Consider the following 17,460-nt stretch of genomic DNA (forward strand, 5'->3'; position numbering starts at 1 on the left):
ACTTTTGGCTAGTAGATGATTCCAGCTTCCTCAGTCTGTTCCGTTGGCAAGATCTCCAGAGGGATAACTCAGAAGCTGAGTCACATTACTGACCTTGTCAAAAACTTAAGGAGTAAAGCGATGCTGGGAAATCTCATGAAACCTGGGTTGCTTTTCTGTGCAAATCTGGCCAGGAGACACTGGGTTCTGAGTCCTCCATCTGCCAAGTGGTAAAGCAACAGCATTCTGCCTGTCTCAACGAATATTGAAGATAGAACAAATGTGGCATGTTTTGAAAAATATGACAACCTATTCAGACATGTGACAGAGAAAGACTTTCCTCCCAGTGTGTCCCCAAAGGGACAGTGGTAATTCTGACTCATCACCCACTTTTTACATCTCCTGTTCTCCGGGCTAGAATGGGGAACTACAGCCCAGGCCCCTACTGTACCTTGTCCCACTCTTGATCCACCCTTACCCATGGTGTCTTCTTGATATAACTTATTCTGAATCCTTACGCAATAGGACGAACACCAATATTAACTAGCTTTCAACAACGTGTTTTATTTTCTTAAGGAATGCATCAGGCATCTCCTTCTAGTCACTGGGAGTGTGAACTCCCATTATTCTAACCACTCTGTATGTGTGTGTCTGTATCCACCTCTGTGTCTTAGTTCCACACAGTGTCCCTGAGGACTGGCATGTTTCTGGGTACTTCATCATTTCCTGTAGCCCTTTGCACCAGTTCAACAGCGTTTAGGCTCATTCCTCTTCAGTTGCGCCCTCTCCTCATCCATGGTACAGCTGTATATTCTACTTGGCAAACTGTGCCATTTAAAAATCTATCCTCATGTAATCGAACTGGGCACCTTCCAGCATTCTAGCCTGCATCCTTAACTGTGCCATCCATCCATCTGATGCTGTTGTGAGATTCTTTTACTGTGCTCTCCTAACCTAGATTCAGGGTGCTCTCTTTCACTGAACATATTGTTATTTGGATTCTGGAGTCCCACAGTTCTCAGTATTGTCCAACAAGTCAGTATAGCTTTCACCGGATCTGCTATATAATATATATATATATATATATATATGTATATATATATATATATATAATGTATCATGAGTGTGCCTGCATGTGTGTGTATATATGCATGTATGTATGTATAAATGGGCACTTCTCACCCTTACTTTTTATTTTTTTCTGCTTTTCCTAATTGTTCTTGTCACTATACTATGTGTTGAATGAACGAAGAGTTTACAATTACTTTTATTTTTCAATATTTTTTTTGAAACAAAGACATGTAGCCCAGGCTAGCCTCAAACGCACTGTGTTGTCAAAAATGAATGTAAACTCCCTACCTTCCTGTCACCACCTCCCAAGTACTGGGATTTCAGGGACATGCCACTAACACAGTTTAAGTGATTTTAAATGTGTGATTATACTCTACACAGTAGCAGACAGCTCTGGAGGATTCAGATATAGAATGTTCAGTGAAAGATATCAGAACCCATGGAAACAGGGAGCGTCCCTTCATATACCATAGGGTCATAGCTGGTTTCCACGGCAGCACAAATAAAAGGTTTCAGAAGTTTTCTGATAGTCATTATCACGTTCAAAACCCGCCAGTGTTATTCTGTTTCCTTTTCTGTTCCAGGACCTTGCATTTCTAGTGTCTACTTGGGGAGTGGAATACCAGTGAGGGGGGCTTTGTGTTAGGTTTCCAAAGTTACCTGTGCCCCGTGAAAATGGTGGCGTAACCTCCTCTCTCATTAACTTCGCCACCTGGATTGGCCACATAGCCTACCAAGCCATAAGCATATAAGCAGCTGATAAATAATTACAGTAACTTTTCTCTTGCTTTCAGGCCAACAGTACGTTCACACAAACCCTCATCTAGCTACATTGTTGGCTCTGAGCTTCCAGCTGTATGCGCCATTTTTTAGACTCCGTCTTTTTGAAACCCTCAGCTTCCCTATACAAGTGCTGTATTCTCTCTTTCATCGTCTCTGACTTCTCTTACCCCATCTTTCTGTTCAATGTGTTCTGTCTTCCACCTGTTTCTTTATCAACCATGATTCTCTTCTTTGGCTAATACGAGTTCTGCAATATCCCGACAATCTCTGACTTAAATGTTGCTTCATTGCCTCACCAGAATCTCTACTTTCTCTAGTTTGGTTCAAGTGCCATGAGTCTCCTAATTGTCTGGAACCAAAATATTAGAATGTTCCTTGACTTTAGCTAGAAAGATAAAACGAGGACCTGGAAATTGGCCCAGATGTTAAGGGTTTTGTTGCTTTTACAGAGGAATTGGGTTCTGTTTTCAGCACCCACAAGACAACTGGCAGCCATCTGTAACTCCAGTCTCAGGGGACCCAGTACCCCCTTTTGGCTTCCATGGACAGCAAATGTGCCAGTAGAATATATGCATATATGCAGGCAAAATACTTATACACATAAAAAATAGAATTATTATCAGAATAATATTTTTATTATTAATATAATTAGCATAATAGAATAATATATTTAGAAGAAAACAGAAAAAGGAGTCAACAGTGCTCTTTGGTGATGTGTTTGTCTAAACGCCAGTTTGCATAGTGATGTCTTTGTTACATTCGTCATCTGTGGTTGAGGGTAATGTGACAGATGCCATCCAATCAGGTAAGGGGATACTGACCAGTTGGTGGTGGCAGTGCACAGACTGCACAAATTTAGCCAGCACAGGTCTGAGAGAGGAGTCAAGAACGACAAGAAATGGAATAACTTTTACATGATTAAAAGGTAGTTCCTCACTCTAGCTACTCAATTAAATATGGCCTTCGAAAGGTGGGGGGAAGAGTCCTTAACAGATAATCACACAACCCTTTGTTATTTTATTTCCCAAGATTTCCAAAACTCCAGATTTAAACCTCAATGGGACAACTAATGATTATTTCCCAATACTCTCTTGCTGAATCTTTTTATACATGGCTCCTTTTCGATGTCACAGTTCCTGCCCACTTCCCAGAACACCCTCACCATCTCCCTTCCCCAAATACTTCTTTTACTCCTTCAAGACTGCTGTATAGTCATTTCTCCTTAATTCTTCCGTCTTGGAGGTGAGTCCCTAAGATACAGAATGTTCTAGAGCAGGAGATCTCAACTGGTAGGTTGCGACTCCTTTGGGGGCTAAAGAATCCTTTTGCAAGGATCACCTAAGACCACTGGAAAACAGGTGTTTACATTACAATTCATAGGAGTACAATTATAGAGTAGGAACAAGAATAATTTTATGGTTGGGGTTTCCACAATCTGAGGAACTGTATTAAAGGGTCACACCCTTAGGCAGGTCGAAAGCCACTGTTCTAAAGGAAGATGAAACAGTCCATCTTGCAGCGAAGCTTCTTAAATTTGGGAAACAAACATCCAGAAGCTTCAGAAACTAATCGGGTTCATTAGGTCCCTCCTTCCCCAAGCTTGTATAAACAGAAAGGATTGCTGAGGCGCTCTCAGACCAGGACCGATTCCCTGAAGAGACGCAGATGAGTTTAGCTCTATGGAAGAGGCTCAGACTGAACTGAGGTGCCTAGAAAACCGACATTATCCAACTTGTTGAACCACAGTGTATTCCAGGTTTCCAGATTTATGAGTCACTACCAACTCTGGGGTGGGCTTTGTTGATGCAGCTGTCTTTGAGTCCTTTCCACTCCTGAAAACCCACAATCTTTAATGTAACACCAATAAATCTCACCGATTGGATCACCGACATTGGATTTTGGTGATAGTCTTAGTTCAGTCTGTCCTAGTCTCCTCACTACAGTGAATAGATAAGTTTGTTCACATATCCCCAGGATACTGCAAAATACAACAACATTTATCAAAAAAAAAGAATGACTATAAAGAAATATGGCCCCCTCCTACTTCCAGTGAAAGCACAGAGCTGACTCACCTCATGTGGACGGATCTTTTTTGATATTTTGTTTATTTGTGCCTTTCTTGTGGCCCTTTAAGTTTGCTTTACAATGTGGCGAGTTAAAGTCCCTTTCTCTTTCTCTTGTAGAGGAGTCTCCTGACTTATAAACTCTTGATAGCAAAAAATTCACCCTAGAAAGATACCAAGACCTACAGTGCACTCTTGATACTAAATACATATGTTTTCCTTGTCTTTGTCATTTACTCCCAGATTTTGTGAGTCTGCATTAAGTGCTAAGTCTCTCAGCGCTAGAGCACAGTCCTAGCGTGCATTCGATTGCTTGTTCACATCCATACTGAAAAGACCCATTTCTGGCTCTTCTTGTAGATGCTTCTCCTTTCTCATTGCAATGACAGACCTGTCATTAGACAGTACACTGTACTGATTTCTCGGGCCAGCACAGACTCCGTGTGGGTTTAATGCCATGTCTGTAGCTATTATAACTTCTCTATATCTATGTGGACCTGCATAATTCCCTAATCCCACAGACCAATGCATAAAACTTTTCACAGGACAGGAGAGTACTTGCCAACTGTGAGAAGATAAATGGCTCAGGGACATCGTGCTCTAAAGGCACAACTGTCTGGTTTCTGTACTGCGAAAGAGATACTATATATCTATGCTTTCATTTCTCCTTTCGTAAACCATTCCTGGTAAGTTATATTACAATATTTAATTTTTTTAATCCGTGGCTTCCAATTGGGAGAGACTTTGGGGGCCAACCATGTTCAATGGTAAAGGCATGAAAAGCAAACAAGATGACCTCCTTATGTGTTGCTTCTACTTTGAGACATGGGTCCATTGAGATGACCTGGGACCGAGTGATTGTGAATGAGATACTTTCCCTCCGGAGTTGCTTACAGAGAGAACAGCCTAAAAATCTCTCCATTATCCATTTATTCTCCCCAATCTCTCCCTTTCTTCTACCCAATGTTAACCCCCCCCCACAACACACACACACTGAATTCTTCATACAATTAGGCACAAATCATTGGAGAAAGACACTTAACCTTTTAAGTTCGTACACTCAAAAGGGAAGCTAAGTGTTTAATCTACATTGTTACGATTTTTAAATTCAGACTCTAAACATTCTCTTCCTGTTCTGAAATAATTAGTCACATTAGCACTCGGATGTTTTTGTTTCTAGAAGGGTGACTGTGGCTCGAACCTGCACCAGGAGCAAGCTCATTTTTCGATGGGAGTCAGGGAGCAGGAGTGTTACCTTTCTGAAAAGATGAGACCAAATGCCCAATGAGGTGACCATCCCAGATTAACTCATGGACCACAGGGATCTGTTACAAGACTCCACTGAGGAGATGATACTGTGACTTGCCCTTTGCCTTCTTCCAAGTGAGTTTCCATTATTGAGTTTGTGCTCATATTCAAACTCTGTTGTAATAGAGTTGGCGCTTTTAGAGTCCTAGACCCACGTTTAGTCAGAACATTTATTACTGTAGACCCACTCGAGAAACGGAGAGAATAAATATAAAGGTAAGCTGGTGACATAGCAAATGTGACTTGGGCAGGATTGGTACCTCCCATCTGAGGTACAAGGCAGCCAGTACCTCATTAATCTTACATCTCTTCCTGCAGGAGAACATGCAGCTTAGCTTGGGTTAAGGCAACACAGAATATACTCCATTTGTTACTGTCTTTTCCTAGGGTCTGAGTTTTCCCTCCCATCAGCCACCTCCTTCCTTTCATTCCCCTTTCCCAGTCTTCACATGCTTCTATAAAGCTTTTATGACATCTCACCCACATGGCTGGCTCCTTCTTCTGAATAACTGCTGGGGGGGGTGTTGCTTTTGGCATGGGTATCCCTGTCATCTTGATGAGTGACAGCAGATTCTGCCTCCCCAAATGCCCTGCAGTGCTGCTAAGAGAAGCTGGCAAAGGGCAAGACAGAAGCCACCAGAAGTGGGGTGGGCCAGACTCCAGGGGATCTGGTTACCTACACGGCAGGGTTCTGATATCTGAGAGGTGAACTTGGGATTAATTCTCAACCCCCATTCATCACAAGGCAGGTGTTTGACATTTGGGCATGGGGGCTGGCTTCCTTGTCTAATAATGGCACTGAACTAAGAGGTACCATATGCAAATAGGCTCCCATTACTGGCTTGCCATTATTTGAGAAGAGCCTGGACTGCAGGTTCCTTTGTGATATCTCATACATGGCAGAGTTTTAGGTCGAAATATGCAGAGATTGCTTCCAGGAAATCTGAAGAAGAAAATCACCAGCCACACAGGAGACATCCCCCACCACCTACAGGGATTTGGCTTTGGAGGTACATGGCATCCTTCTGACTATGCGTTGTCAACTCTGGACAGGTTTGCTCTTTTGGAAGCCTGTGCCTGTGTCGGGGGACAGTGATGCCTGGTGACGGGGAGCCTCAAATGATGCTGATAAGTACGAATCTGAGGCCATCACTTTCCATTATTTACACACTTTTTGGCACAAAACAAGCATTTTAGAAAATGGTGATTTAGCAGATGGTATGGGTCCAGGAAATAAGTCCAAAAAGCCACTGCCTCCCGAGAGGGAAGACAGGGAAAGAATGAAAGAAGGAGAACCAGGAAGGAGCCTGCGAACGGGTGTGAGGGAGCTGATGAGACAATGCAATCATTGGCAGGGCCGGGGCATGGGGGATGCAGGATTTGCCAGGCTGGAAGGATGAGACGGACTGTACGACTGCTGCCTTTGCTAAACGGGGCCTCTGATTCCTTTTTCCACAATGGTAATGGCTCACATTTACATGGTGCCTTTCATCAACTCTCATCTCAGGGAGGGTGCAAGGCCTCCTCTCCACTGAGCTCCTAAATCTAGCCCTCAGTAGGTTCCAGAATGACGTCTATGGTGTACGTGGGGGCCATATCTATTTTAGAGAAGAATAGCTCATGTGAAATGGTACAGTCAGAGGTGGGGGAAGTGAATCCAGGATAGAGTAACAAAGGGCACAGGAGATGCCATGGAAACCCAGATGCTTTTACTTCCCATCACGAGTGTGAGTGTCGTCCAACTCAACCAGGACCTTCACTTGGATGCAGTTTCTGGAACCTTCCCCTGACTTCAGGAACCTTTCCCTCACTTTACCTGCTCCTTATCTTTTCACAGGACCTCATGGTTTTTGGAAACTTCCATTTTAAGGAAGATGCCCTTCCAGAAAGTTCTGACAGACTCTGATTCCGGGTTCTAAGTATAGCCAAGGACATTTTTTGCCTGATGTTTTGGGCTGCAGAATTAGAGAGTACATGCAGGACACAGGCATTGATAGGTCAAAGGGTGAAGGGAGGGGTTATTCAACGAGATGAGCAGAGACATCAAGTATAATTCACTCAGATGCAGAAGCCATCGATGATTATGATCCATTAATGAGCTGGGGGTGGGATTGGCTAGATAAAATAGAGACTGACAGAAAGCAGTGGTAAGAATCCTCAGAGAGTGGAATACCTGGAAAGAGAGAAGCTCGCTCTTTCTTGAGAGTTATTTTCACCTTGTGTTTAGAAGGCAGAACTGAGGGTCCCTTCTTCACGAGTTGGGGACTAAGTAAAAGAATACATCCTTTCCTTCATTGCTCTCTTCTGCAAACGTCACATGCTTATCTGTCAGTGACACCTTAGCAAAGGGCATGTCACTGGAGGATGGGTTAGATTCAGAGGGACAGGCATGTTACACATGTGGACACCCCGGAAAGAGGACCTGTGTTTTGGACTTGCCCTCGGTCACCATGTGAGCAGTAGCTGCACTCCGGTGCCGGAGACAAAGGCTAAGCTTGCTTAGCTTCAAACCAGACAGCTGTGTGAATGTGGACAGATCACTTGCTCTCCCCGAGTCTTGTGTTTGGATTTGTCATTGAAAAGCAATAATTCAGGATGGACATATCTTATATATCTTATCTGAAAACCCAGAATCTCCAAAAACTAAAACATTTTAGACATCAATATGGCATAATTAGGAAAATCCCATACTATAAATTTTATTTCCCACCAAAAGCATATTTAAAAGATCATATAAAATTACGACCATGCTGTGTGTGTGTGTATGCTACATATGAAATATAAATGAATTTTGTGTTTATACCCTGGTCTTATCCCCAGGATGTCTCATTATATAATGCAAATATTTGAAAATAAAAAATATGAAATTTAAAATAGTTCTGGCCTTCAAGTGTTTTGGATAAACAACACTTAATGTGTATGTACAGGTTAGGTCTATAGAAAGCATATTAGGAAGCAATGGATGAAATATAACTTCAGGCACTCAAACACACTCCTCATGTTTTTGGCTCCCTTTTGTGAGTGACAGATGACAGGTAATACCCCCCATAGGAACGCCATGCTTAAGGCCAACAGGTGTGCCATAAAGGCACGGAGCCTAATACCCAGTTCTTCTGCTGAAGCTCTGCTCACTTTCAGAATGTTGACAGAATGACTATTTCTCTCTCGTATGGCTGACTGAATATCACATGGGAATATAGACAAGAGGTAGAGAGGACTTTGGATAAAGGAATAGCAACCATATGAATGCATTGCTATAGTGGGGACCACCCCCTAGGAGCGCTCTTAGTATCTGGAAATGAACCACCACTAGGAAACCATGAGAAGTCATTGAGCACCCAGCAAAAATGTCTGACCATGGAAAAATCTAAATGTAATGTGTCAAGGCAACCGATTTTCTGCTCCTGAGACATTTTCCTTAGGTCTGTATACCTTAGATTTTTATAAATTCTTAGCACAACTCTACTAGATCTTTGTGTTTGTTTGCTTTTTGTTTTTTGTTTTTTTGCTAAATGATGCTTAAAAATATCAAACAAACAGAAAATAACAAAAACTCTATGACTAGTTCAGTTTGTATAGGTAAATGCTATTATGCTTTTATGATACCAGTATTTCTCATGTCCGTATTTAATACAGTGCCCTGTGCTAGGCAGGCTTCATCTAGGCTTTTCAAGAAACCAGGTAACTTCCAAGAAGTCTTTTGAATGAGAAATGGCAACACCATGGCTACTCTGGGCAGGCAGAATAAATGGGCCATTTGTGACCTTCATTGCTGCCATCAAATCTAGGAGACGTGTACAATCTAATCTCTTTCATTAAGAAGTCATTGTACCACCACGACAACTCACAAATTACTAGCAGCATGACGCAATCTTTAGTAGTTTTTAGCTCAAAGTCATTCCTATAAAAGTAACTCATTCATTTTGAGTTGACTTTTCATAGTCACCATTGTGGACTCCCCAGGAAGACAGAGAGACAGTGAGAGACCCTAAGGATAAACAGAAATAAAACATTATGTCTACATCCTCATGGTGTACAAGGAGACCCTTAAAACCAGGCTTTGACCAGAGTGCTTCACACCACTTGGGGACAATAGAAATGCAAGATACTCTTTTAGCTTCTTCAATTCCCATTAAAGAAATTTCCAAGATGTCCTACTCTTCAGAGCCTTGACATTTATGTACTGTAAGGACATGGACACAGGGGTATGCTTGCCAAATTGTAAAAGTGAATAGCAGGGAAAGACTGGCGTGGAAAGGGAATTTAGCAAAGAAATTCTGCCAGTAACTGACAGGGAGAGAGATCTTTCTGGAAGCAATGAACATATTCGTTTAGACCTCAGTGAGTAAGATCCCAATTTAGTGGGTGTTCTAGAAAATGAGAGGGATGTGGTTCTGTTTGTAAAGGAGACATAAAACACCGATCTTTCAGTCACCTCCCTTTGTACATGCAGTGTTGTGTATCCAGTCAAGGGTTCCGTTTAGGGTCCTGACTGTACCAGCTTGTCCAATGATTGTAAAAAACAGATAACATGGCTTAGGGCTGTGGCTTCCCAACTGGTTAGACAAGAGGATTCTCTGACCATTGGCTTCCATTCACGTTGTGGTAGATCTCTCATCTAAGATTGGTGACTTCTATCGACAGGATGTCACACACAGTCAGTGTCATTCTCTTTTAGCCTCGGCACTCTTTAAGATGTTGTTGGTATTCTTTCAGTTCTAGACCCTTCTACTAGCAAACCATCCTAAATCATCAGGACCTAATAACGTAAGAACAGTGTCTCCAACAAAAGGTACAGTCATAGCCTATATGTCTGCCATTTAGAGAGTTACTAAGGCTGTCTCGGGCATTGGCGTTAATGGAACAGAAAGACAGGCAAACCATGTAAACTATATGAAACACACAGTAAATCCAAAAGTGCCATGGGGGCCTATTGGCATTTCGCTCCCCACTTCTGGTAAAAAGTGTTCTCAGCATGATTGGCCTTCAGACCGCAAAGGCCAGGACTTAAACAACTGGCAAGTTCAAGTCTAGAGAAAAATGTGGTCTTACCTGGAGTCATCGAGGACTCGTAAGAACCTCTCTCCTTGCGATTCATCTTGAAGGCCTGGATGTCCTTCTCCCTGTACGTCCCAAAGCCTTCAAAGCCCCTCCTCTTACTCCCACTCATGTCACTGTCCCACTTGTCGCTGGAAGGATTCATTTCACTGAACACATCCAGACTCTCTGACCTTGTGCTGTCTCCGCCACTGCCAGAGTACCTTTTAGCGCACGACTCCACAGGCTCGTTGCTCAAGTCACCCTTGTCCTTAGCCTGTGTCCAGTGCTGGGCATCCGAAAGTGACAGCGTCGACAGGGTGTCCACCTCAAAGTTGTTCTTAGAAACCTTGTGGCTGGCGTCACCATGCTGGTGCTTCTGTCTCTCCTTGTGTTTGCTCTTCTCACTCACCAACGGGAGCTCTTTGTCCGAACTGTTGAGCCGCTCGCTCAGGAGGTGACTGGAGAAGCCTGTGGCTTTGCCTGCAAAGAGACCACTCAGATTGTCGTGGGTCCCTAGGATTCGGTCTTCCTTGTGCTTGTGTTTATGTTTGTGTTTCCTCTTGTGGAGCCTACTGCTGGACAGAGCGGCCCCGCCCACCTTGGGAGGGTTCAGAGATGGCTGGATGTCACCAAGGCCCATGCCTACGGTTCCCTGCAAGTGGACTCCATGCTTGGCTTTATGTTTAGTTGCCCCGGACATCTTGACGTGGGAACTTGTGTGGAACTGGGGCGGTGGCACTGTTGGCCTCATGAATGGGGATGCTGCTCCAAGTGTGTGGGACAGATAGAGAGGGGCTGGATACTGACCATAGTAACCAAGGTTCATCATAGGCATTGATGTGTAAGGCATTCCATAGGGTGCATAGTAACTTCCACTGGGAATAGGGTAGCTGAACCCCTGTAAAAAAGGCACCTTTGTCATGGTGTCATTGGTCTTTGCAGGCCTACCACGCTTCTTCTTTGACTTCAGGTCTGAAGTCCTACGAAGGTAGAGTAATGGGTCGTACTGGATATATGGCACCGGGTAATAGTGATCAAAGTTAATCCTGAAGATGCTGGGGTACGGATTCTCGTGGTAAAAAGTGTAGCCCCGGTGGGAGATCCTGAACACTTGAAACTTGGTGATGAGCTCTTCCAGCTCAGCCAGAAACTGGAGATCATCGCGGTTCTGCAGGCTTTTCCGTTTCCTCTTGTGCTTTGGCTTCTTGAGGCTTTCGTGGGCCAGAAAAGTGTCCACAATGAGATGCTTCTGCCGGTGGCCGTGCCGGTTCTTTGTGCTGGTGTCAGGTGGAATGGCCTCCGGGTTGTCAAGGGAACAGAAGTCGAAGGAGTACCTCCGCCGGGATTCCGAACTCTTCTCTGCCTGGTCGGAGGTGCTGTTGTTGTCGGTCCCAATGCCACTGTCGCTCGGGATGGTCTCCTCACTGTGGGACTCACTCACTGGGGATAGCGTGATCTCCTTCAGCGAGCCAATCTCGCAAAGGTGCGAAGGGGAGTTGGCCATCAGCCGGGGTGGGGAGAGCTTCCAAGTCCCACTGTGGATCCCCTTCTGGGTTTTGGTTGGAAGAGCACTGATGGGCTGGAGGTTCGGCATAGTTTTCAATTCGGAAAAATTGGTTTCAGTGCTGGCGGGGCTCAGGTTGCCATGGGACCCACCTAACTGGGTTGCAAGTGGGTGCACGGCTGCTGGTGAAGAAGCCACAGGTGACTGGAAGCTGGAAGGCACGGCTGGAACATCCGGCTGGCTAGAGACAGGCCTGGGGTGCTTGATGGCTGTTTTGGGTTCCTCGGATGGGGGTGGCAGCTCTGTTCTCGGCTTCCTGCCCCTCTTCTTGCCAATGTAGATGGTTCCTCTCTTGCTGACATTAATTTGCTTTCCCAGTTTGCTTTCGATAGATGCTGCCCCAGGGCTGGTCTCTGGGGGAGCTTTGGCCTTTAGGGCCACACTACTGGAACAGGACAAGATCTGATTTAAGATATTTTTTCTCTTGAGCGTCTTCATCTTGTTGATCGTTTTGATGGTCTTCTTATCCAACACACCAAGCTTTCCAACCTTCTTGTGAAACTTCATCTCACTCATGGGTTTGTCCTCTCCGGGCACTAACTGGGCCAACTTAGCCAGATTGCGCCTCCGCTTTCTCTTCTTGGTTCCAGGAAACTCTCTGCTAATCGGGCTGACAGGGCTAGTGGAGGTACCTTCGTGAATGGTCTCCACGGTGAGCAGAGGTTGCTTCTTTGGTCGTCCCCGCTTCTTTTTGACCGGCGTGATCACAGTAAGACTGTCCGTGTTGGTGTAGAGAGGGCTGGATGGTGTAATGGGGTAAGCAGACGGCGGCTCCACCATCAGCTTCTCGGCGGTGGCTAAGACTGCCTCTCGAAGCATAGCCGGAGGTTTTGCCTTGCTACACCTCCTTTTTGCAGCAAACTTGGGGTGCTGGATCTCAGGCAGCTTTCCTGACGGAGCATGCTCTGCGCGTGTCGGTGACGTCATGACCAGGGGTGGTTTCCTCTGCTTGGACACACCTCCAGGGACAATTTTCTCAGCATTCGCACCTGTTTCGAGGCCAACTGAGGGGGACTCATTCTCTATCATCTTACTCAGCTTTGGGACTCGAGGGTCTTTCTTACTTCCCTCTGAGTTGGAAAGTATCCTATTAACGACTTCGCTGCTCATAGTAATCCCTGAAGCCAGTGCTTTCTCCGGGATGATTTTTTCCACCACAGCTTTAATAGACTGCCTCTTTTTCCTCTTATGGTTGGTTGGATCCAGAGAAGGTGTCTTTATGGGGATAGTAATCCGGACATGACTGGAATCATTTTCCGGATTACTGACGGAACTGATGCTCTGCCGGGTCGGCGATGTCTCTTGAGCATTGTCTGCAGAATAGGTTTCCCTTTTCCCTTCTGTGGTTTCAAATGCTTTCTGGGCACTCTTGACCCAATCCAGATCCGAGTTTGGTATGGTTTGGCTTATCAGATCTTTTTTACTGGATTTCTTCTTGCTACTGATAGTGGGTGGTTCTGGGAGATCCTTTGTACCTCCTCCCTCTTGATCTCCCAATGGCTGGAGTCCATTGCACTCAGCTGAGTTGCTAGGGGTCGCTGGGGAGCTGTGGCTGCCAGGGGATGGTACCACACTTCCCAAGAGCAGGTCTTTGCTGCTGCTGGACAACTGACTCCAGGTACTCCCTGTACTGCCTTTCTTACTCTGGGTCTTTGCAAAGGAAGCCACGGGTTCAAGAGCTGGGATCTTGCTGGTGCTTGTAGTGTCTCTGCCAGACTCTGGACTGATGATACAATTCTGAGTAGCTGGTCCACTGTCAGAGTTGGAGGACCAGTCCATGTGGCTCTGGCTGCTGCTTTTTTGCTGGTGCTTTGGTTTTAAGGTGTCACTGGTGAAGCCCTGGGAGAGACCTGGGTCATATTGAAGTGTTGAGTGTTTCTGGGGCCTCTCGTATGCCTGAGAGTGGAGAAAGTGGAAAGCAAAAGAAAGAAACAAAGATGAACATTTTGGAACTTCTTAAAGTTTATTGTCTAACAGCTTAATTGTTTTAACATTTGAAATAAGTGATTATGCTCACATTTTCCTGAATTTCAGAATGCTTTAGAGAGAGGAGTTTTTCTCAATTATGGTACTAAAGATATATGACACTGGATTCGAACATTAACAAGGTTAATTTTAATTGCTGTCTTTCCCCTCTAAAGAATGTGGTTTATTACAGTCTGAGAAGAGCTGTATGAAGAGAGGAGGCAGTAACCCCGAGGCCTCTGAGATCAATCATTAGAATCTTATGAGGAGGAAGCTGACACATAAGGAGTAGGGAATCCTGCCCAATGCAGAGAAGCCAGCAAGAGCTTGAACTCCCCAACTGGTGCTCCTCTGCCTAACTCAGGCTGCCTCTTACTAACTCCAGTCTCTCCTTAGAGGTCTCCCATTTGCCTCCTGTGATTACCCATTTAGTGCAGTGTATGCCGTACATTATAAAGCTCAATATCTCTGCATGCAAGCACCACAGAGTTCCTCTGGAGAAAACGACACAAGTCCAGGGCATGCAGAAGACACACACGAGAACCCTGAGGGAACCATCCCCATCTTTGTCTCTGGCTATGCTGCTGTGGTTGAGGGCTAGCTTACTGCAGGATCCACGAGCACATGTTAAACTATTCTTTGGGGAAAGTCTCCAAAGGAAGTTTGAGTTTTATGAACAAGCGTACTAAGAACAAATTGTGATCCATCAAAATCCTTCCTGTACCATGGCATCTGTGCTTCCCCTACACAAATGAATGAACGTCTCCAACACTTTCCCTACCACTTATCTCTAGGAATAGCTAGACACAGCAGAATCTACAAAACCCCAAAGAGATGGAAGGCTAACCAGCACCGGAGAGACTGACACTGGTTTTAGTTAGAAATGCTCTCACTATTCTGGTGAGTGGAGAGCCATAGGATTCATACAGTGACACCTCCTGCAGGCTCAGTCAAAGCTTAACTTATACACATAATGGTACACTTAATAGTTTCTGGTTACAGAAGGAAAAATATTAGTAAATCAAAGAAAATGTTTTATAACATTTGCTCTAAGAAAAAATATGGTGGTTGGTATAGAAAAGTTGGCAGTTTTCCCTGTCACTTCTATCAGTCCAATATCTACCCATCATCTATTGTCTATCAGCCTCTCACCTGTTATCTTATCTACATTCTATTATTTTACCTCCATCTATCCACCACTGGGGCTATAGAACTAATACTCTGCTAGAAACCATTCCTGATGATTGCCTAAGTCCAGACATACATGACAGAGGCTTTGGAGGTAAAATTCAATGTCTTGATTCAACAGCTTTTGCATCATACCAACTACTGGACTCAGAGGAACATTTTGTCACGAAGACTTTGTAAAATCGTTTTTACGTTTATATGGTCATACTACATATTTTTTTCATGTATGATAGTCTCCCCAAGTCAAACCAATACACAGCCCAAGGGAAAAAAAAGTGTCATCTTTAAAAAAAAAAGTGTCATCTTGAAATTTGTAATATCGATACCATTAACATCAATACATACAGAATTGCCTTGTCACTTGATTCTGTCTACTAGGGTTTATTGCTGTGCACATAAGTTATAATCCCAGTTTCTATAAAAGTGTATGAATTTAAAATGGAGGAGAGAATATTAAATGTCATTTAGTCATCTTTTTATGAATCAGCGGTTTGCTCCTTCACCATGTCAAGAATCTGATGCTTTCTATTCCTCCGCGATGTTGCGTAACGTATCCTGTGGCATTTCTGAGCTAATGTGAAATGAGCTATGAGTATTACTGTCTTCAACATTGGGCACAACAGGATCTGTGGTGATTCCGTTTGCTCCAAACTCCTGGCTCGTCCATGTCCCCAGCGCTGGATGTTAGAGTCCGTCTATGAGTGGGGCTTTGTGATGTAGTGAGGGCTGGAAACTTGATCTGTGACTCTTACCACCTGTTCTCTGCTCTAAGTGCTGACCCTTGATGTCTAACAGTGTTCACAATCAACATGTTCCCATGCTGGACGGCCTTCGTCCTAGTGATGTCCCTCAACCTTAGAGAAATATCCCGATTTTAGGCTTTCGAGAAACATGCATTCACCTTCACGGCACCATCTGTAGTTAATTTTTGTGTGTTTGATTTTTGTATGATAATTGAATTACATGCCCATATCCTTTTCTGGCTTATTACCTATCAACAAGGTACCCATCAGGGTGCCTCGGCACACGGCAGGCCCTCAATAAACATTTACCAAACGAATGAGAGAATGTGCGTCTTATTACGGATATTTCGTTTTGTCAATGATGAGATTGATGGGCTAAGCACGGGGACATAGTGCTTGCCAACATGGTTACCACCTCAAACACAGCTACACCTGACTCCCTACACTGTCTCTTCTGCATGTTCCATTGATTTCCATAGCAACATCTGCCACAGTCCTTACGGTACCATGTGGTATTTAATCCATAGACGATTCTCTCTCTTTCTCTAAGACTAAGTATTTTTAGATAAAAGCAAGCAAGCAAACATATTATCTCCCTTTTTGTATATCTTATAATTCCCAGAACTTACCAAAGAGCCAAGTATACAAAGTCTTTTAAGGCTCTTGTTGAATGAATGAATGAACAAATGGATGAATAAATAAATAAAAGAGGGACTGGAGAGATGGCTCAGTGGTTAAGAGCTCTTACTGCTCTTACAGAGAACCTGAGTTTAGTTCCAAGCACCCAGATCAGGTGGCTTACAACTGCCTGTTAACTCCAGCTCCAGGGGATCTGACACCTTCTTCTGGCCCTCACAGACAGGCACTGGTGGGATATGCACAGATATTCATACACTTAAATCAACATGAGTAAAAAAAAAAAACATTAGCCGAAGTTCCTAGTAAATTGGCAAAATATACAGTTACACACAAACGACAATATAGCATTCATCTTCCATTTGATAATGGCTCATAATGAAGCTGGAGTGCTGAAAAGCATTAGTTATTGACCAAACAACTATAAGAACACCTCTTACCCTCAACTTAAGACCTACATTTTTTATATGGTGCCCACGCCCCCTTAATGTAATTTGTTAGTTCTTTCCTCCCTGTCTTTCCTATCTCTTGTCACTTGCTTCCAGCTAGATTGACTGAGGGAGGGCTTGCACCTGAGAAGGTGGGGTTCAGTCTGATGAGAAGGTGGGGTTCAGTCTGATGTGAATGTTTGGCCTGCACTGTTGTAGCCAGGGACCAGGCCAGGCTCATATGCTGTTCTGGTCTTCCTCTAGGTCACAGCCTGACCCACTGTTTTTACAAATTCGTAGCCCAGGCTACCTGTCAAGTTGGCATCAGCAATGAAGGTTAGAATGGATAAAGAGAAGTGAGATTTAGATCAGAAGAAGGGGTTGGGGTGGAATTTTAAGCTTGTTGCTCCCTGGGGCTCCAGAGAAGGAGCAAAGCCAGAGGAAGGACCAGGAATGAGTGCTTTCTAAAACATCTCTGAATGAGTCCTTCTACAGGTCTTCTGACAGGTACGGGCTGACACTCAGGAAATCCCGATAATAGCTCCAGGGTGTCCTTTACCAAGAAATGAGCTTAGTCTATCCATACGGAGACGAACCAGCACACAGCACAAAGAAAAGGGGAAGTGACTGTTCCCTTCCTCATCATTTATATAAATGATTTATATAAATATTTCTGTACAAGTCAAATTTCT

At 44.1% G+C, this 17,460-nt stretch overlaps 1 protein-coding gene across 3 annotated transcripts in view; it reads right to left on the reverse strand.

The window, feature by feature from the left end:
* The window catches only part of Setbp1 (SET binding protein 1), a 361,840-nt gene that overhangs the window by 102,257 nt on the left and 242,123 nt on the right, over positions 1-17,460 (reverse strand). For all 3 annotated transcript variants that reach the window (NM_001427626.1, XM_063277160.1, XM_039097203.2), the window contains one exon: positions 10,257-13,704. In NM_001427626.1, coding sequence (NP_001414555.1) covers positions 10,257-13,704 — 3,448 coding nt within the window. The remainder of the gene's footprint in view (positions 1-10,256; positions 13,705-17,460) is intronic.

The sequence above is a fragment of the Rattus norvegicus genome, chromosome 18, assembly GCF_036323735.1.
Source record: "Rattus norvegicus strain BN/NHsdMcwi chromosome 18, GRCr8, whole genome shotgun sequence".
Taxonomy (NCBI): domain Eukaryota; kingdom Metazoa; phylum Chordata; class Mammalia; order Rodentia; family Muridae; genus Rattus; species Rattus norvegicus.